The 23124-nt window shown below is 33.8% G+C and overlaps 2 protein-coding genes across 4 annotated transcripts; one reads left to right on the top strand and one right to left on the bottom strand.

Moving 5' to 3' along the window:
• Positions 1-513: 513 nt before the first annotated feature.
• Positions 514-11229, bottom strand: LOC112517178 (transcriptional adapter ADA2-like). Of its 3 annotated transcripts, none has more exons than XM_025124530.1 (13): positions 11002-11229; positions 7635-7693; positions 6878-7056; positions 5836-5901; positions 5500-5625; positions 5337-5412; positions 4764-4824; positions 4620-4678; positions 4378-4488; positions 2214-2289; positions 1739-1949; positions 1112-1393; positions 514-1030 (listed from the first exon to the last, which is right to left on the bottom strand). In XM_025124530.1, the coding sequence occupies exons 1-13, from the start codon at positions 11052-11054 to the stop codon at positions 839-841; spliced, it is 1551 nt and encodes a 516-aa protein (XP_024980298.1). In that variant the 5' UTR covers positions 11055-11229; the 3' UTR covers positions 514-838. The 3 variants fall into 3 exon arrangements, with proteins under 3 accessions (XP_024980298.1, XP_024980297.1, XP_024980296.1); XM_025124529.1 differs by having other exon boundaries at positions 2214-2424; XM_025124528.1 differs by having other exon boundaries at positions 515-1030; positions 2214-2436.
• A 9957-nt stretch (positions 11230-21186) lies between these two features.
• LOC112516324 (F-box protein SNE-like) lies at positions 21187-21708 on the top strand. The gene has a single exon (XM_025123338.1). It carries the CDS (start codon positions 21187-21189, stop codon positions 21706-21708), a length of 522 nt encoding a protein of 173 aa, XP_024979106.1.
• The last annotated feature ends 1416 nt before the right edge of the window (positions 21709-23124 follow it).

Genomic DNA, 23124 nt, shown 5'->3' on the forward strand with positions numbered 1-23124 from the left:
ATGAGTTTGTTTATTAACAGGTTAATGAAATTCACAGCTTTTATTTACAGTTTAATCAAATTCACATCTTATTCGGTCAGCTATACATGACTGTTTCGTAGTAGCTTAATGATATAGATAATGGCTTAAGAGCCGTTTACCCAAACATTTACACGGTAAGCCCTTACCAGTTAAATTTAACATTATTATTTACCTTACCAGGTAAGATTTTAGTTTATGAAAACGGCATTGTATGAAAAAATTTACCCGGTAAGGCTAACCGGGTAAGAGCTATCGCCTGCACTTACTGGGTAAGACTCTCGGTCATTGTCTTTGTCTTACCAGGTAAGATTCTTGATCCTTGCCATATTCATTGGTTAAGGCTATATAACTTGGTAAGTGCTAATCTGAATAAGCATTTGGTAAACAACCCCTTAGTCAATAAGCTATTACGGGGAGAGCTTTATGTAGAAAGTCAAGTTTTTTTAACAAACCTATCATTGTCGATTAAAAAAACACGTTTCCTTCCATCTATTAAAAAACCCTTCTAAACAAAAATCTTCTCAATCTTTACATACAAATTAATCAATACGGATAATTTTATCCATAAAAGACTTGATAGAAAACCAACTATCTCTGACCAGGTAAATGAACAGTACTTGAGCCAAATGTAGCATAAGCTACACATTTTAAAACCATCACTGCAATTTTATTAGGCTCACAAATCACAACATACTTGTAATTATCTAATAACTAGGGTTTGAGAAGGTTTCTGTACTAGTAGTACATTGCACAATAGGTCTAGTTAACCATACCCAGAAACGGTAGCCGCTGGGTTAATCCCGGATGGTCTTTTGGTTCATGGTTGACCGATTCCCTTCTTTAAAAGCATGTCATAAACTCTATCCACTTTGCTCGGTTCAACATTAAACAGGCGATGTGCATCCGACTTCTGAGCAATGTGACCATTCAAAACCTCTACGGACAGTTTCTCTAACATGCTAAGATAATGTACAGGAAGAACCCTGATCTCGGTGCATAGTCGTTTCTCCTAAAAAATGCACATAGTAAGCCGACCATGACCCTTTTCAACAATGGAAGAAAGATTAAAAAAAGTGATCAGAAGTCTTACAGCATCAGAGAGTAAATCTGCACCAAAATGTCCGGTGACATCCCAATCATCCACGTTGCCGATACCTAACCCTCCACATGTGGAAGAAGAGTCTTTGCCGGTGGCACCACCAACATCAGGATCCCCTTTTAGGTGATTTGCTCTTTGTAAAAATTTGCCGCTAGGACCAGGCTGTACATTATCCTTCACCCTGCGTGCATTTTCTTCGGCTTCTCTCTTTCTCTTCTGTTCAATGTATCTTTCGGCATCTGCAGATGTGCGGCAACCAGCAGCTCGAGCTTCCTGAACATGTATTCTAAAATCAATACTAAGAAAGCAGAAAAATAAGACACTTATATAACTACCAGATATAAAATACGAATCAAATCTGTGATAGAATCACCCAAACCACATTATATACTTAACGCACAAAGTGGGTATGGGGTTTATTTTTTTTCCCATTAAGCTGTCTGAAGAGATTAATCTGTCTGAATCTGTTTAATATGAAGCCAAAATCAAACAATAGTATATAGCTTAGCCTATTAATCCATAAACCCATTAAGCTTATTAAGTTGAAATCAAACAGCACCTAAGGTGCGTATATTGTAACATGATTAAGTTAACGTAAATTCAAGGCACATATCAAACCTGCAGATCCTCTATCCGTCTTCGAATCCTGTGTTCTTCAATGACAGTCTTGAGCAATTCCTCATGCTCCTCTTTTGTATGGAAACGCATGAAAACCCTGTAGCGACGACATATTTCTTTCTCTTCTGGGGAGAGGCCCTGCTCAAAAGGATCAGTATAAAGTAAATTTCTTTCCAGGATGAAGTCTTTCCTGCGTTTCCTCTCGTCTAGCCTGCCAAAATTTACCAATAAATATGAGAAATGGGTAGATAAGGTGGAAACAGATCAGACCCTTATGTCAGAAAGTATAGGGTGGTCGTATAAAGAATCCATATATGGGGTCTAATCGTAAGCAACACATATTAGCAGATGAAGTTAATCAGAAAGACATGAATACTTAGCAATTCCTTATAGCACCACGCATGTCATGATCACTTAAATTGCATTAATGCACATGGTCAACTAAGCAGAAAGATAGGAAGAAATGATGGTTGACCTTTTTGAGTATATACGCAAGACACGTAGTTTAAGTTCACGTTCAGGATCAGTGTCAGCATCCTTGAATTCCATGTCTGCCAGTAATTGTTCAGCGTCATTATCATATTCAATTTCAAATTCTTGCCTCTTGAAATTATAGCCACTCAATTCCGTTATAGAAGGTCCCTCTTCAGCTGATGTCCTCAGCTTTTTCTCTCCAAAGCTTCTGTCTGCATGAGAATCTGGGAATAACATACATGATTTCAAATAAAATCGACTTTGACCTTTGAGCAAGATGCAAGACTATGTGTTACACTCGACGTGTTTTTAGCCGAATTTCATCATTACAAGGAACTTTTTTGGTTTTGATTGTCATTTATCTTTCTTCTTCTAGGTTTCCTGATTTTGTTTCTTAATGCATCTAAGGCTTCTAGTATTGAATATGATATTTTACAATTAAAATAAAATTAGGGTTTGAGCAAATGAAAAAGGACTACACAATTTTAAAGCAAATCAGATTTAGAACAAATATAGAATTTAGGGCAAATATATAATAAAATAAAATCAATTTAGAGTAAACCTAGAATTTAGGGTAAATGAGGCAAATCAGTGATGAAATTAAAGCAATTTAGGACAAACAAATAATATGCTTGGAAAATACGAACTAGATGAGAGGATGGATGATTCCTCATGGGTGGTGATTGAAGAACAAAAGTGGGAACAAAATCCCATTGTTGAGATAAGCTTTATTAAGAATTTCGATTTAGTCCCTTCAGTTTCAAAATATTTCAAAACACCCTTCTATTTTTTAAAACTTCGGAACCATTAATTTAAAAGATAAAAAATAAGCAAATGCTCCAAATGAGCCTCGAACCCGAGACCACTTGGGGAGCAGTGTGTTTACAGATTACAACGAACGATCTTACCAGCTTCCGTATGTTGATATATTTATTTAAGAGCACACTTATAATTAGACGGGTGCACCACATTAACGTCTCATTTTTTATCTCTTACAATAATCGAGTGAGCGGGTGCACGGGACCTTGCTCAACTCTTGATATGTCCAGCTCTAGCTACAACTCATCTTTTGAATCAAAATCTAATAATGAGATTTCAGAACTCTTTTTTATCAGGGTGAAGTTGCATATTTTCCTGGTTTCTATGCACGTGTGCATACCAGACAAATTACTTACAAATTACTTGTATGCACATGTGCATACCGTGGAGATGAATGGTTACTAGGGTGTTCCTCGGTTTTTCATCTTTTTGCAGTTTTCCCCTGAACCTGGCCCTATACATATACACACACACACATACAAGACTACAGGAACAGGAAACATAATTCCAATGCTGTATATCATTCAATGAAGGGTCTCAATAAAATTGAACTCCATCTGAAAACATTAAAAAAAATCAATTTTGACAAAAAAATGACCAAGATGAATTTTTGAATCTAAGAAGACTCAACCTTCAAAGCCTTTATCTCAAGATAAGAAACTATGAACTAGTAATTGAATCTTGTTTTATCAAGTATGCATACCTCTTGTGTTTAAAAGTATATTTCAAAACATTCATTGAAAGACACTAACTGATGTATATGTGTTCATATAAATGTATAAATAAGTCGATTATCTAGACAATCTATACGGTGTTGTAGACATTAAAGAATGGACATATGGGAACTTTTCATACTGCTTAGGACATAAACAAAATGGTTAATATTATGAAATGAAGGTAGGGTAGCATAAGCAAAATCGATTGAGCATATAGCAATAACTGAACCGAGCATATAGCAATAATTGAACCTGGTCCATTTAGTTGGATGGGAGACTAGATACTACTAACATACAAACTACGATTCTATTCGAACCGTTATAAGCAAGCTGTCAACAAGAAACTTTTGCATCTGATATTCACCACAACCCTCGCTAGGCCAACCTACTGTGAGGAATTGATTTTCATCCAAACCAAAAAGAAAAACAAAATGATGGTACAGTATTATAGTCTAAAGACAGACTAGAACACAACTTCATATTAGTCCTGAGATGTTCATTGATTTTTGTATGCCCAAGAATCTACAAGGATGGTCCATTAGTCATATCTGCCACACTAGACCTAATCTGGATAGGCATCCATAAGAAACTAATGATGGTTATCTGCATATAAGTGCAATTCGGACATACCTTCTATCTTAATCCCATCGCCACCTTTGTCACTTTGAACAATGCTTGATGTTCTCTTTCCTGCCCCTGCTGATGCATTAACAGTGCCAGAACCTCCAACGGAACCTACATCTATGTTACAAAGAGAAAACATTGTTACATCATTGTCTCTCGTGTGTGTCTGTGTGAGAGAGAGATGTATATATATATATATATATAGAGAGAGAGAGAGAGAGAGAGATGCAAGGACAACTCGCACATACCAGAAGCTAAGGCAGATGAGGACCGACCTGCGGAACCTTCTTTTCTTAAATCTTCAACCCTGACCAAGCATTACCAAAAGATTGAGTAATGATGAAAAAATGAATTTGCATGAAATAGACAGAGGTTAAAGAAGTATGATATACTTGATTCTTGCAGAGAAGGGAGACTCCTCTTTCACAGAAAGTTCCCCTCCAGTTGGGAGCCCTGATGCAATGTAGAAAATCAATCAACATAAACAACATCAATACATGGACTATATACACATGTACAATATTTCAATTTCAGAAAATTCCACTGCTCCAGAGAAAGAGAGTCCACAATTGACATTTGAGTGTCAAACGAGTTACGTATTCAACATTAAAAAAGCGATAAATTGTTGCACTCCAAGCCAAAAGATATAATCACATCAAATTACATAAAAAAATTAGTGAACATTTTTTAGTACAATATATACCTGAAAGAATTTACAAAATCAAAAGTGGAACGGTTGTAAACAAAAGGAGGCATGTGGTTTTTGAAAGAAAGCAAGGCATAAAAATGATAAGGATGACAGCTTGGACATGTCTATGGGATATAAGGTGATGGCAAAAGATAAACTGCTAGCAACTTGCACATAAGTGAATTCACATCTCCTGTTTTCTGGTATCAAGAAACAGTAGCTCAAGACATGTTGTGGGATAATAACAATAATAATTCAATTGAACACCATGTATGACCTTTTGTGGCTTCCCCATGCCCTCTGGCCATTGCAAGAAGTTCTTCTCTATTCTTTCCCATAACATGAGACATGTCCTGGAAAGACATGGCACAAACATAAAATTCTGCCAATGTACCCCAAAAAATGAATATTGTAGAAAAAAAGGAAAAAAATTGTTATACCGGGAGCGGAAAGCATGGTGAATTCATGTATATGGTATTATAATGCTCAATACAACGTGATTTGCTTTTGGTTCCAACATGTTCGGCAACCTCGTTCCAGTTAGCCAGCCCATACATTTCTATCCCCTACAGAAAGATGATTTTCATTAGAGTGCTAAAATAATTCATCCTTTGTAACATCAATAGAATCGTAGTAATACATGTACAAGTATGAGCACATATTTTTTTGTTACATTCGGCAATGATAAAGAAACTTAAGTTTGATAAATTATGTCTAAAAGCAATACTTCACTAGCATGCAAAAAATATGTTCAAGGTAGCTGTAGAAGAAAATACCTCAAGTAGCAATATCTCCTCGTCTGCATTCCAGTCGGAACAGAAGAGCGGAAATGATAAATTGTCCTGTGGAAATAAAAAGCTCTAAGGTATGAGTAATGGCCATTGCCCAAGGAGACTTTAAAATTTGCATACCAAGACAAACAAAAGATGGTAACAAGATGAATTAGGTAAATAACAGGTAATTTAGTAGGAATGGCAGAAGTGGCAATGGCTGAATGAGAAAATATCATTATCAATCTTTGAAGCTCAAAAAAATTGGTGTATGTATGTTTGTATCTACAACATGAACAAGTCTTTGATCCCAATGGGATAGGCTATGCATGCCTACTTCCCTAAAATGACTCCCGTAAAACCCTGCAAAGAAAAAAATAGTCTCCTCTACTGACTATTTTGGGGGCCTGTGCTGTGAAGTAAGAAAGGACGAGGATCTCCTACAATCTCAACACTTGTTTATCCAGTATCGCCTAGATGACACCATAAGGCAGACACGAATCAAATAGCCCTAATTAATAAACAGAAGAATCTTTACTGCAAACTATCATAGGCTTGTTATACTTGTGCCAAAGCAGAGCCACAAACTAACTTCTCAAGAGGGTAGTCATCCTCTACTATGATCTATCTTCCTCGGAATAAATGGGCATGATATGAAGGTGAATTCTGCTCTAATATAGTAGAACAATAAGCAACTCCGAATTTCAAGCGTATACTAGTCAGAATAAAAGTCAAGTATAGGTCTTCATTGAACAACAAAATTGAAATAATGATGGTTTTAAGTCTGAATGTTTCTATCCTCCTGACTACTTTACTCTGTATGCTCTGTCCACATGTCCAGTTGCGATTAGCTGATTAGCTCATGATAGTAACAAGGCAAATCAAACTAAAGTAGATACAAGAATTTTCTGTTGATCGTTGGCATTAGTCACATTACTAGAGAATATATAGGGCCTACAGAGCCCTGTACAATGTAACACTTAGCAGAAACCATCTAAGTTATTCATATAAAATAGAGAGGTTATGCACCAAATATAAAGTTACTAACCATAACCCTGTATGAATGATTGCTTTTATGAGGGTAAACCTCAGCTCCAACAGAGAAACACTCTACACAAAGGTCGAAGTCAGAACAGCAAGCACACTTGATGCGTATCTTTCCCGAAATGTCCTTGTTGCAGTAGTTACAATGGTACAACGCTTTTTTGCCTTCACTCATCCCTTGGCCTATTAAAAGAAATTGAGGTTCCGTTGAAATCACACAATATGTACAGTAAAAGAATATTGAGTTGAGTAAAGAAACGACAAGGAAAATCCATACCTGCCAAGGAACATATCATTATTAACCATATTAATCGACCCGGAAAAGTAATTAATGGAAAGCATACCCACTCCACTGGATCGTGTTCTAGAAAGATAATCATCCAGGGATATGGAAAGATAAACTTTACATGAGAACTATTAAAGGCCATGGCCAAAAATATCCCCAAGAGAGCAACAGAAGTATTCAAGATGACTAGGTTTTTTGCACTCAACAGCTCTACATTCTCTTGGTGAAATTTTAAGTTTTTATGTGAAATTCGTCATGAGGGTTCCATTTATCGTGTCCTGTTTCTTAACCTTCATGGAGGTCTAAAAATGAGGCAATAGTCACCTGAAGACCACAACCCCCCTGCTCAACCCATTCCAAGAAATATTTAAGAGAAGCAAAAGTAGATGAAGACTCTGTTGTTCGAGATACTATTCTCTCAACATAACTTATACTTCTCATACAAAACTATCGGAGGATTCTTGAAATCAAATACCTGAAGTTGCAGCCTCCAGATTCTCCAAATTTGAGGCAGTTCGCTTTCTCTTTGATCGGCTGGACATTGTACAGAAAAACACCACGGTTGGAAAGGATTCAACCAGAATATATAGCCAAAGAAATTTGATGAATGCAAGGGTCATAGAACAGATAAGGCAAAAGTAAACACAAGACGAACGTGTTTTGCAGCAAAATTACCATAAAAGATTGCTAGGCTCAGTAATAAATACCCCGGAAGGTTCTAGACAATATTTTAACCAAACAGCTGCTCTCACCTTCCCTCCCCCAAAATTAGTACTACACTTTGCTGTTCAGGAGAGCCTACCTTATCAGTATATGCAGTGAGGCCTGATCTTCAAGGTCAATCTCAAAACCAAACTGTAATAAGAAGTAACGCACGAGAGCATGCACCGACATAACAAAAGAACATACAAAATTGATGACACTCTGGACATTTTTCCACTCTAAGCTTTGTTTTCTCTACGTCTATAAAGACTGCCTTTATGTATTTCCAAATTACAAGAAAAGATTGTTGAATTTGATTTCTATCCATTCATACCTGACATCATTCATTTGATGGATTGTTCATCACGTGACACTAAATTCTGACATTTTTCACTTACTAAAATTGTCGTTTTAGGTATCTTGTTGAACTCCAGTGGCAAAAAAAAGATTCAAAGATTATTCATTTAGCAAATGGGTTGGATATAAATTTATGACTCGGAATCAAGTTAATACGCACATACATCTTGACAAACTTTGTATTGTAGAGGAAAGAATAGGAATAAAAGAGCCAAGCAGGACAATACATTTACACAAGTCATGTATCTTTAAGAAGTTGCTATATGTTAATATCTCGGTATGACAATGTTCTCTTTCGCAAATCTAACCAAGATCATATTCACAAAAAGAAAAGATGACCGAGGTCCTCAAAAGCACAATTGCTTCACATTGTTTTTGCAATGTCTTTGGTTGTTCCACAATTCTCTTTGGCACATCTACCTTCATCCATCAAATGAAGACTTATTGCAAAACTCTACCATCTCACCAATGAGATAAAAACATTACACTATATTATTTAAGGCTGCGTTTGGTACATGGAACAGGACGGAACAGAACAGGACAAAACTCATTCTCCCACATTTGGCACAACATGGGACAGGACAAGAACTCATTGTCCCACGTTTTGCACGACATGGGACTGGGACAAGGTGGAATAGCGTGGGACAAAAAAAGCTTTTTTTTTCCACCAAAATACGTGGAACAAGATGTGAAAAGAATGAGACAGAAACTAAAATATTACTAATCTACCCTCGTTTGATATATAACCTTAATATGGTATTTGTTTTAGTGGTCACCACCGCTATACCGCCACCACCGGTAGCCATCGTCGGCCACCTCCAACTCCTCTTCCACTTCAATAACCTCCTCCACCACCTCCACAACCACCGTCGACCTCCGACCACCACCGTCCATTGCCGCCACCACTACCACCGTGGACCACCTCACCTCCACCACCACCACTATCTGCCACCAAGACCACTGCCCACCACCACTACCTCCACTACATCGGCCACAACTACCTCCTTCATCATTGTCGACCACCACCACCACCATTGCTATCTACCATCTTCACATCTTCCGCAACCACCGTCAACTACATACCACCACCATTAGTATCGGCGGTGGCCACCACCTCCACCATAACCGCCGCCGCCACCACCACCGCCTCCCAACATCAGCCATTACTACCTCCTCCACCATTGTTGACAACTACCACAATTAGCCACCAGCACGTCCTTTACAACCACCATCATCCACCAATCACCAATGCCTTTACCTTCACAACCATTGTTCTTGCAACAATCTTCACTGTGCCTTCGCCAATTGATAAGGATCTTCCAAACCGAATAAAACATAATTTCTCCTTTGTACACATTCGCTTTTTTCGAACTACCATCAATTAAATCAAATTTTTCATTCAAATTTGGTACTATTATATATGTATGTACCTATGTATATGAAAATTGTGTAAAAAATGTTTATAAATTAAATTATTTAACCATTTACTTTATTTGTGTTGATTATAACTATTAAATGATATAAAAGATCATCAAACTACTTTTGGGGGCAACTTGTCTAGTTTTGTCCTGTCCAATGCTAGTCGTACCAAACACCAGACAGACAATTGATGTGTCCAGTCCAATCCTGTTCAATCTTACCCTCTTGTCCTATCTAGTTTTGTCCTATCCAGTCCTGTCCAATCATGTTTGCGTACCAAACGCTACCTAAACAATATCTATGTATATATGGATTGCTTCTCATGGTGACATATCTTACAACTATTACATCGTTTGATCTTATTAACATAACTACTATGACATTCACCATATTCCAGCTACTTTAAAAATTGGCTTATCATACACTCAGGACCATCCTATAAATATCACTCCTCGACCTGCCATCATCCTTCTCACTTCATCTTTCATAATATCATGAGAAGGAAGAATAGTCTTCTTGGAATGGTTCAATGCTATGTATATTGTGAGGGAGAGCATTACTATTATCATCTTTTTACTGATCCGTAAAAGAGCACTAAACAAGTTTCAAAGTGATCTTGTATAAGAGTAGCTCATGATTTTCAGGTGAGCTTCTTGGTTACTTAGAGAGTTTGTCATTACAAAATTTCTCTTGTAAGCTCTTAACTACTAGAAAAATAAATGATCAAACAAAAATGAAAATGAAATTGATAACTGATACACTTGATCCACTTCAGGCATTGACCTTTAAGCATGCGTCACATAGAAGGAATTACCTACTGTATAAATATATAGGGATCACAGTGACATTACTAATCATGCATCTTAAAGACTTGTAATTTAAATTCATTAAATGTTATAAAATCGTTAATCCTGATGATGAATTATCACCCAACTCATAACACTGAAGAATACAACAGATAAAAACACCATTACTACAAGTAGTAAGATGTACTCAAATGAATGCACAGGTATCCCCATCACAATCAACAAGTTCCTCATATGACAATATATACAATGCATAATGTTCAATTGTCTTCTTTTATACTTCATTGTTCTAGGTAAGAAGTTAAACTGACTTTAGATGATACAGGCTTCAGATTATGCTAACCCATAATAGAAAAGCAAGCAAACAAGATTTTTGAATTCTGTAATTGTTCATGGTAGTTTTCATTTCAAAATTGTAGCAAATTATCGTTCAGATACTTCGGAATACACAAAAAGACATGAATGTAGCTAAATTGAACCACTTAAATTAGTGAAAAATTTTAAGTTCGAACAAAATTACCACGTTATGACATATTTAAATTATAATAACATGAATACCTTTGACTTGGATCCTCCTCGGCAGAGTGATTGACTGCCCGTGAACGGCCCATTCTTCTTTAGTTTATTGAATAGCTTTGGGGACGAAACCCTAGAATTTCCAAATTAATAACACTAACTTCCTGTACAGAATCGATAAGATTTTGATTCGAAAATCGAACTAGAACACGAAAACTTTTGTGCGTCTTTTGGGAAATTTATAGCAAAACCCTCCGGGATCGGTCACCGGAAAAGTAAGATACCGATGAAGTTGTTTTTGATTTATAGGGGAACGACTAAATTTACATTATTTACATTCTCACCCCATTATTTTTCCTTTATTTCTACTTTTGCCCCACATGAAATATTATTTTTCTTACGTATCCCCAATAAATTTGGAGCTTTTGCATTTGCCAGTATATTTTTACACTTTTTAAGTTGCATAATTCACAATTTCAAGTTTACATGGTTTTAAAACAATAAGGGACTGTTCGTCTGTTCGGCAATTGCTGAATGATTGGGTCGAGAATGATTAAATGGTCAAAATAATTAAGAGGCTCTCATGATATAATGCAAAATGAAATATAACTATTTGGTAATTGTTTACAATGAAATTAGGGCGTTGAATGGTTAAGTGGAGCCAATGATACAAAATCATTCAGAGGGTTTTAGAATCATTAACAAGTCAAACCCTTCCATATGAAACTATTTTTCACGTGCATTATTTCACAGTTATAACAACATAATCAATTTAAAGTGTTATAATAGCGAACCAAGTCAAGCCCTTCCATGCACTTGGTATACTATAATGCTCAAATGTTGATTCCATATAACAAACCCAAACAGATAAGTGTACTGTTGAGATTACGTGTACATTTAAATTTGTATGAAACTATAAGTAACGATATAAAATGGATAATATAACACATATAATCATCCATAATTAATTGCATGGTCTCAACATGCTAGTTGTATGTCTTCCATTGGAAAACAAACCACGAAAGTTCACCTGGATTTCTTGAGATACGAACGAATATTGAAAAACTTGCAATGAACCAGGCACCTACATGCTACAATGGTTCCTAATTGATCATGCACAAAACTACACTACCGGTTACCATTGATTCACATTATAGCAGCACGAAACATAATTGGACAGAGGACTACACGACTCATGAGGTCGTGTAGAACCTTACCATCCCTCCTTCTGTATGTGAGCTTAGGCTCACATTCACCATCCCTGTCTCGGAGGTAGGCCAAATGCGAGGACCAACTTTGCCCGTAACTCCCCTTGTGCAACCTCACCTACATAAGTTCGTGACCAATCTCACTTTCAAGCCCAACAAGTTCTACACTATTTGTTGTTTCACAAACGGGTTATAGTCGAGATTTTTTCTTTTGTCATTAATCCTACTAAAGTCAATGTTTTTTGCATACAAATTACCTTACACGATATATATATATATATAGGGAAGATCAAATGTTAACCATCATTTTTGTGTTAACTTTGAAAACCCTCTCAACAATCAAATTTCATTATTCTTATAGGTTTATGTCTTGTTCATTTTACCCTTACAGGGGTATTTTAGTAAATTGAATTCATTTGTAACCCCCAAACAATTAATGGGGAGTTACAAACAATCAAATCCCAAAAATATGCATTCATATTATTAATTTTTTTTTTTTTACTATTGATCTTCCATGTTCATACTTGTATGAATTCCTAAATCGTATAAGAAACATGGTAGTAACGATTTTCGGTATTGATCAATTTGAACACAAATGAACCGTGAACACAATTTGAACACAAATGAACAACTGTGAACACAATTTTGAACACAAATGAACCGTATACACAATTTTAACAAATTAACAGATGAACACAAATTAACAGATGCTATCTTAATTTTGTGGGACGTCTATGTATGTGAATATATGGGCCAAAAATTGCACATATCGKGTTCATTTGTGTTCATATCGTGTTCATAGTTCATTTGTGTTCAAATTGTGTTCATGGTTGTTCATTTTTGTTCAAATTGTGTTCACGGTTCATTTATGTTCAAGTTGTGTTCACGGTTCATTTATGTTCAAGTTGTGTTCATGGTCCATTTGTGTTCACGATTCATTTTTGTTCAAATTGTGTTCACGGTTCATTTGTGTTCAAATTGATCAATACCGAAAATTGTTACTACCGTGTTTTTTATGCGATTTAGGAATTCATACAAGAATGAACATGGAAGATCAATAGTAAAAAAATATATGAATGCATATTTTTTGGAATTTGATTGTTTGTAACTCCCCATTAATTGTTTGGGGGTTACAAATGAATTCAATTTACTAGAATACCCTTGATAAGTGTATTTTTTTCCCAAAATGTCCCTTTCATCATTATTCACTAGGCCTCGTTAAAATTCAAACTTTAAAATTTAAATTTTTTTATTGATTAATTTTAACCGTTGATTATAGATTTTGATGACCAATATCAGTTAATAAGGTTAACACAAAAATGATGGTTATCATTTGATCTTGGCCCTATATATATATATATATATATATCATGGATATACAAGAATATAACGAGACTAAAATCACTAACTTGGCCTAATTGTTTCTATTTTCGTATCAACTTTAAAACAAAAGATTTCCCATCAAACCAATGATTTTTTGTTTTACGTGGAATAATGGGAATGGTTTACTTTTGATTTGGTTCATGCCAAAGCCCAATTGAGTTCTTTTTCTTCCCCCAATTCAGCACTTTTAGCCCATTTTCGAGATTGTTTCAAATACAACTCATCACATTTATACAACTAATGCAACCCAATAAATTGAAATATTTATGAAAATGATGAGAGTTCATTTATTATAATTTATATATATTTATGAAATATAAATAAGATTCATTAATTATGATCAATACTTTATATTAGTATACAATCAAAACTTTTATGAAATTACATATTCATCAAATTAAATAGACGGTTGAGATTAAGTTATATTAGTTGTATAAATGTAAAGGGTTGTATAATAACTCATCTCTCTCTTTCTATATATATATATATATATATATATATATATATATATATATATATATATATATATATAGAAAGAAAGGTTTAATTAAAGAATGGAAGACTCATTTGGAGTTTAGAAGAGAGGTTTGGCTTTCACCCCATGGTTTCTTCCATTGATCTTCTTTGCGTTTACCTTTTTCTCCTTTGTTTCTTCGTTTTGTTTTATTTTGTATAGAAGCTTGTACATATTTGCTACTCCACTATAATATTTATATATCTCACTATGAGAATATTATTATTTTTTTCATTATAAAAAATATATACATATATATACACACACACATAAGTTTAGAGGAGCAACAATACGAGCAAATATTCATGAAAGACGTTCATGATCGCCTAAGCAGGCTAATATGTTTTCTCTGCACTCGTCTTTTTATACTAATTACAACTTTAATGTTTGTACTAAAATTATTAAAATTATATTTTCTATTACTAAATATTAAGTATATGACGTTGTGTGGTTGTTAATTGGTTATTATTTTTATTACCATAATTTTAAGTTGTAATTTACTATTTGATCAAATAAAACAAAACAAAAAAGTTAAGTAACCTTTTTAACTATAGTTAATCAGATGGAACAAAAGTAAATTAAAATGGCAACCACAAAGACCGAAATTATAATTAATTTAAAAAAAGAACCAAACTTGATAAGAACAAACGGGTGATGAAATCAACCAATTTTGAATATTGTCATCTACATGTAGGTTTGTGGCCACTCGTAGATTTTTTTTTGGATTGTGGGTGAAGCTTACTGTCGCAAATTGTCATTCAATAAGTCTGAGTAAAATGTGAAATCACCAACTAGGCTTTTGTTTTCATATATATGAAACTCAACGTACACATTCACATGTGAAGCTTCATACGAAAAACTTTACATCTAATCATTTAACCATTTCCAACTCAATAAAGCATATCCTTTCTGTCCCAAAATAACTGGATTTCTATTTTTACAAATAAAAGGTGATATAGATCACTATTTTCGTCTTAAAACGATACAACATTTTCTTTATCTAGAGTTGTCGTAAATGTACTGTTTTCTTTACTTGCAATTACAAAAAAAAATGGCATATTATAGCATTTATAGAACAGATAATTTCGCATATTATACATATTTTTACAGTAAATTCCCAAAACTCTGTAATTAAATCCTCGTATTTGATTTTCATATAAAACTTTAAAAGTTACTGTAACCTTAAGAAATTATTAATTCTAAGTGGCCTATTTTTAATCATTAATCATTACAATGTGCACCGACTAATCTCTCAAACGACCGTGCATTGACTTGAAGTTATCGTAAATGAACCTTCATGACCACAAAGACTGTGACAACGTCTAGATTTGAAAGCAAAATATTATCTTTGTCTCTCAAAAGAGCATTTTAGATATTAAATTAAATATATATATATAGAGAGAGAGAGAGAGACGTGGGTGAGACCAACTTGTTTTCGTGAGACCCATGAGACAACTTTTCTACACTTGAAATTCATAGCAAAATGTTGTGAAGACAACTTTCACAGTATTTTTGCCGTGAAGGTTCGACTTTTTTTACCTTCACAATGTTTTGTTGTGAAGTTTCAAATGTAAAAAATGGTCTCATGAGTCTCACAAAAATAAGCTGGTCTCACATGAACCCAACCATGTATATTATTTAACGAGTGTTTAAATTTTGAAGAATAAAAAATATGGTACAAAACTTCTAATCTAATCAAGAATAAATTCATAATATAGTAAAATTTAAATGTTAAGAGTTGAAAAAAAAAGATTAAATCAAATATTTATATTTGTAAAAATCTATTTGTCATTTCATAAAAACAAAACATTAATGTCAAATAGTAGCGTTTAAAACGTTTACCATATTTTTTTTTTAAACTTATTACGTTCTTTTTTTTTTTTTTATTAACTTGAATATCCAACTCGTTATGCAAGCCGACTAATCCTAGAACGACCACCTGCTTTGCAGATAGCCTGGAGTCACATCATTTGAACTTCCGTGGCCACAAGAGAATTTTTATACCTCATTGGATTTGAACTTGGGACCTCCTGATATTTTTGACCTTTGGAGCCAAGCTCAAACCAATCAAGCACCACCCTTGTGATTGAATTTATTTTAGTGATAATATTTGTATTTATATGTTGTATTATACTGATATAATTTTTTACCAGATTCGAATTTATCAGATTGAACTTACGTATTATATGATATATGATAAAAGTTATACACGAATCCTCCACATCACATCTCAAACGTTGAACACACCTTCAACGTCCAACTCATCCATTCGACTTACAATTACTATTACGTAGTTTGAATATTGCCCCACAATCAGTATCGACCAAAAATAACCACAACCAGTCTCTTAAAGTCACCATGCCAGAACTCCGTGCATAAAGCGTGATTCAACAGTAAACTCAAAATAAATTACAAGTTCAAAATGAGAAACATTTTCTTATTTAAACTCGACCAAGATGTACTTTTTAAAAGCAAATGTACTCTTTCCGGTACTAATCCAAATTTAATTTTATTCGTTAAAATAATATATTTGCAGTTCTTAATTATATATATATATATATATATATATATATATGAGACTAACATGTTTTTGTGAGACTCATGAGACTACTTTTTTACACTTGAAACTTCATAGCAAAACGCTGTAAAGATAAACTTTACAGTGTTTTGTTGTGAATGTTCGACTTTTTTTTTACATTCACAGCGTTTTGCTGTGAAGTTTCAAATATAAACAAGTGGTCTCACGAAAATCCAACTAAATAGTTTATGGTAAATGTGAGGTCCAACATGAGCCAATCATTTTAGATAATTAATGTTATTTATTAAAATAAAACAAAGGACAAATTAGTAAATTGTGTTGATTATTCAATTTACTTTGATTACTTAAATATTCCAATTACTTTAATTATTTTAATATATGTATATATATATATACACACACACGCACACACACAGGAATCAAATCCGGTGGCCTCCTCCGGTCATCTTGTCTGGGCAAGACGCCTCCGATGATCGAACACTAAACACCCACATGTGACAGTTGTACCACAGTTGGTATCACATTGATCTCAAAGTTTACTTGGTGTGTTTTGGGTACCACATTGTATGCATTTTGAGTATCACATTGTGTATCTTGGTGTATTTTGGGTATCACGTGGTGTTCGTCGGAGGCTGGAGGTAGGAGAGAGAGATGAGAGATAAAAAATTTAAAATACCTAAAATACCCTTTAATTATAATTTTAAGTCAAATTACCAAAAAAAAAAAAAAAATTAATTCCTAATTTATCCATTGATTTGTGGTTGAGATTAGATCTCACAGTTATCACAAACTAATCAGTTCTCCATTGAACGAATATATATATATATATATATATAATTAAAAGTGAAAAAACTTTTTGAAATTACGGGGTTCACGGGGCTGTTTTTGCAATCTTGCTGCTTGTTGAGATCAAATCATAAAGAATCCCAATGCTATACTTCCAACCTTATACCAGACAATTTTTATAGCTACCTTTTCTTTCTTTCTTTCCAACTTTCAATTACATATTATTGTCATTATTGTACCACTTTTATTGCATCCTGTACAAGTCGATATTTTTACAATCGTCTTCGATACTTGTTAGATGGTTTTGGAAATGTTTTTAAAGACTTTCGTTTGTATACTAAAAATTATATACATGTGATCACCCGATAACATGGCCAAAATAAGAAAACAGTCAAATCACATGTGATTACATAACATAATCAACACATATGAATTTACACGTGATTGTAGTGTAATATGTGATATGTTCGTTATCGTATCCTCTTATTTATTTCTTTTTCTGGTTTGAACATAACTCTATGCATATATTATTATGTATGTATGTGAAGATGAATGGCATGAATATGATGGCATGGGCCAAAATCCAAAGACCACTCAGACGACCAAATCTAAAAGTGAAAACTACCTGACTCTGATGCCTTGGGTCTCTTTAGCTTTGGTTGGATCTTAACCTACATTATTCTCTGCATACCCCAACCATCATACATACATAATGCATCCTACATATCATATGCATGCATACATCTATTCATTCATGTCTGACTACATGCCTACATAATACATCCATCCATTCACAAGACTGCAAGAATTATTCGTAACACTTGAAGGGTTTTCCTTTTGTATTTAAATCCAAGAATTATTCGGATTTTTTTTAAATAAATTAATACAAAAAATTGACATAAAATAAAATAAAATAAGAATACAATTTTATCAACACCAATTGATTCGGTGTATTGTGCCGATTATTTGGTGAAAGATGATGTTAGAAGGAAAGTTATGGTGAGAACTGTAATAAGAGATTTGACCCTTGATACACCATAAATTGCACTTTGGAGATGAATTGATCTGGTGTATTTCGGTGCATCTCATTAATGTTGACATTCAATTAAGATTGATCCAATGATGATTTTTTTTTTTTTTTATGTTTCTCACCATAACTTCTCTTCTCACCGAAACCCAACTCTGACCTGTAACTTAAAGAAACAAATAGTTATTTAAAACAAGTGAACCTTCAAGACCCTCATATTTTTTCCTACAGTGACGAGTCGAATAAGTGGTATCCCGTGCATATTTTATCTTTTAGTGATTCGATATGTAAATTTAAAAACTTAATTCAAAAGAAAACAACTCAAACAGTCTAAAAATCGCATAAAATCGTACAAAAACATATACACCTTTCCAAATCCATTTGATCCAAAATACTGGACCGACCATTATGTGTTGGTTGGGCAATTCAACCCGACCTCGTATATTCAACCATTCTTTATCCGTTTCTGTAAAAAAAAAAATATCTGAACCCATCTTAATATTCAGATATATCAAAATAACAGTAACAGAATTATGTCAAATATAATAAAGAAGAAATCAAAATCATAGGATTCTCAAAGGAATAGGATGAAAGATGAAGACAAGGTTCTAAAATCTTCAAACAACAACATAATGTGAACCCTCAACTCAACACACAATATTATTGGTTGAAACACAAGTGTAGCATCCAAGGTGATATGGTTGTTTTATTCCCCCTCCCCTCCCCTCTCAGTTTTATTATTTATAAAGTCAACTCATCTAATTTTGACTTTTGCTTAAATACTACAAAAACATTGTTCATATCATGTCAACTAAAAAATTAAGATTAACAACTCTGTTCACAAATAATATTATCTGGGTAAAACAGAAGTTTAAATTGTGGTGACTCTGAGCTATCTACAAAATAGGTGGTTGTTTTGGGATTGGTTGACTTGCATAACGGGTTGGATAGTTATATTATTGTGGTGTTAATAATTATTAGTAGAAATTAATATTTTTTAAATAATAAAAAAAGGTAGTGGGAAATAGGGGTGATATGATATGACAGAGTGCACTAATTTGAAGCTAAATGGGTGTGGCTATCTATCGTAGGTGTTAGCCACTGTTATATTCAACACCTACATTCATGGACCATGGATCCATGTGTATGTATAGTTATGGTCCATGTTTATGACTCTCCCATTTCAACCACCACCCTTCACCCTTCACCCTTCACCCTTCACCATTATCTTCTTTTATATAATAACCAGGTTACAGAACGCGGATCGATGTAGTTGGATTTCAAGGACTTTTAAACTCATTTATGTTTTTTTTTTATAAGTGTTTACTTGTAAAATTCAACACTATCATTTACTTATCGGGTAAGATTTTAGTCTACTGAAACGATATCGTATGCAATAATTTACCCGGTAAGCGTTTACCATGGTAAGAGTCGTCGCCCTTACTTACCGGGTAAATCTCTTGGTCTTTACCGTATTCACCAGGTAAGGTAATGTGACTTAATAAACGCTTATCCGGATAAGCGTTTGGTAAACGGCCCCTTAATCACTTAAAATTAAAAAAAAAATTGAATTTTTTTTCTTAATTTATAATTTGAAATTTTATCTTCCTACACCATTTTTTTAAAATAAGAAATATTTATGAGTTATCTCAACTATCAATAAGACTTGGACTTTCGGGGAATATTTCTCAGATATTATCGGTTCGAGTTATGCAAAACAATTGGGATTTTCCTGGCTATACCAAGGTTCCGTGAAATTGGGGTGTTCATTCGGATCCAGTCAATAATGATGTTGGATTTTGTTATCCAATCCGATTAACGTTGGACATTCGACCCGATCCAACCAAAATCCAATAGATGATTGGATCGGGTCGGTTACATCAGTTGTATATTACTATTGGTTATCTATTGGATCAGATTAGATTCATCCAATTTTTTGATCCAATACTCAACCAATGAATCCACCATTCCAACCAATTATTCATATATTATATTAAGTTATTAAAAAACAATAACAATAACGGAAATGTTAATAACTATATATAGCTATTAATTGGATGATAATTAGATAGAGAACTGGATAGTCATTGGATTCTATCAATTCGATTTTATTGGATGATTGACTACCATCCAAAAACCGACCGATCCGATTACAATTGGATATTCGATTTTGATCGATCGATACTAACTGAATCGATCAGTTTAAATTGGATCGGATAGTTTTTTACACACTTCTATCTAAAATTAGTTTAAGATATATACAAGTTGATGTGCATACCCTCATTAAAAAATTGTTGCATTTCTTCTTCCTATAAAAGTTAATATTTGTTTATAAAATTACTGTGAATTATTAAATAAATAAATAAAAAATAATAATTACACGAAAAGGTTTGACAATTTGATGGGTGTAACGGATCAAAAACAAATTAAGCATTGAATCCTGTAAATAAATAAATAAAAATAGAAAACAAACAACAAACCAACATTTTCACTTTACCCCAAAAAAACAAAGAAATTGACATTTTCCTCCCCATTTAAAATAATATTTATTAAAATATTGACCCCCAAAGCATTGGTTTCTGTTCTTTCACACCCCCTTGGAATTTTGTCCCTTGGGGTTTTCCCCCCTTCCGTCGATACCCCTCCATTTCTTCACTTCTACAAAACCCCCCATCACCACCCTTTTCAAATCCATCATCATCATCATCTTCATCTTCACCACCACCCTTTTCAATTTCACCATCACCATCATCTTCACCACCACTCAATCATGGTTCTGATTCATGAAAATGAAGATCAGGTGTTTCATAATGATGATGATGATGATAATGATAATGGGAGGTTTTGTATAAATGATAACTTGGATTTGTTGATCGAAGTTCTGCAAAGGGTCGATGGAAGATCGTTAGGTTCAGCAGCGTGTGTTTGCCGGCAATGGTGTTCGATTGTGCGGAATGATTCGTTGTGGGAACATTTGTGTTTTCGTCACGTGTCGCCACCGCCGGTTGGAGTCCGACCGGTGGTTTCGGCATTGGGTGGGTATCGGAGGTTGTATATGGTGTGTGTGAGGCCCGTGCTGAGTCGACTCAAGAGGAGGAGAATCGGTGGTGGTGGTGGTGAATCGGAGGTGGTGAGACGTGTCTGGAACCAGCATGAAGTGGAGCTGTCTTTGTCGTTGTTTTGTGTGGAGTATTATGAGAGGTTGTTGGTCGGCGGTGGAAGAGGCGCCGCCGCCGCCGGTGATTCGCCGGCGTCGTCGCTCAAGTTTCTATGCAAGCCCGTGAATGTTTGACGAGGAAAAACGCCGAGAAAGAATCAAGAAAACGTCGTCGTTTCACTTATTTAAATATTGGAGCTAGTACCAGTAATATAGCGGGTGACATTCTTTATTTTCTTCTGGTTTTTTAAGTAATTTTCATAATTATTTTTGTGATTTTATTTTATATTTTTAAAGAAATAGTAATGAAATTAAAATATTTCGGATTAAAAAATCGTAATAATTCAATTTTATTTTTCTATAACAAACCCGTACCAATGAATCATAAAACCGAACTCATTGATTTCATTTGGTTTTCGTTAACGAATAGTACGAGCTCGTTTTGATTCATAGAAGTTTCAAACAGATCAATTTTTATTTCGTTTAAGATTTATTTTTTTTCAAAACAAGCTCAAGATTTAATTATTAAACCGAATAAAAATTGAATAATTTGATATTATATATCGACCATAATTATACGAATATATTCAACTTTCTCAATCGAAGTAATTCAATTTTTATTGTTGTATGTATAAACTCGGACCGTGAATCATAAAACTGAATCGATGGATTCCTTTTGTTGTCATCGACGAGTAATATAAGTTGATTTTAATTCGGGAATTCTCAAACCGAATAACTGGTTGATTCATAAATATATCAGATCAATTTTTAATTAAACTAAATTTAAATAAATTAATATTGTATTGGAATTATATATTTGGTAGAATAATACAAGTTTATTCAATTGGATAAGAATTAATATATTTTAAGATTACATTATTTATTTGTATTTTTAGGTGTGTACATGTATAATATAATAGGAATGTAAAATCATATTTTAAATTAAGATTGAAAAATTAATGTGATTTAATATAATTTAAAAAAAACTCTCTCTCATCTCTTCTCTTCTTGTAAGATACATTCAAATAAATATATAATATTATATACAAAGTGAATATACTGTGAACATTTTATTAAAAAAAATATTATAGTTTGTGAACACACTCTGAATTTACGAAATCTGGTATAACTTGTGAACATATTGTAAATATCAACTAAAGCAACAAACTAGATTTGAATATATGACTTTGTGAGACCACAATAGAAAATTTGTTAAAGATGTTTAGATTGTGTTCTGAATATGTTTATCTTGTGTGCATATTTAGTTGCGCATGTATGTTACAAGAGATATATGTATATAGGGTTGGTTCCAATAGAAGCATAAGAAGGGTTCTTCATCCCTGGATGCACATTATATAAGATGCATTGAGATGTACCGTATCAAGCACGATTCATGAGTGAATTTGATATCAAAGGTGATAAGGGTCTATATCTCTTATTACGCTTCTCACATTAACTCTCCTTCTTACACGATCATTCGTCTATATATATATATATATATATATATATATATAGAGAGAGAGAGAGAGAGAGAGAGAAAGAGAGAGTCGG

Source organism: Cynara cardunculus (assembly GCF_001531365.2).
Source record: "Cynara cardunculus var. scolymus isolate 2C chromosome LG 8, CcrdV1, whole genome shotgun sequence".
Taxonomy (NCBI): Eukaryota; Viridiplantae; Streptophyta; class Magnoliopsida; order Asterales; family Asteraceae; genus Cynara; species Cynara cardunculus.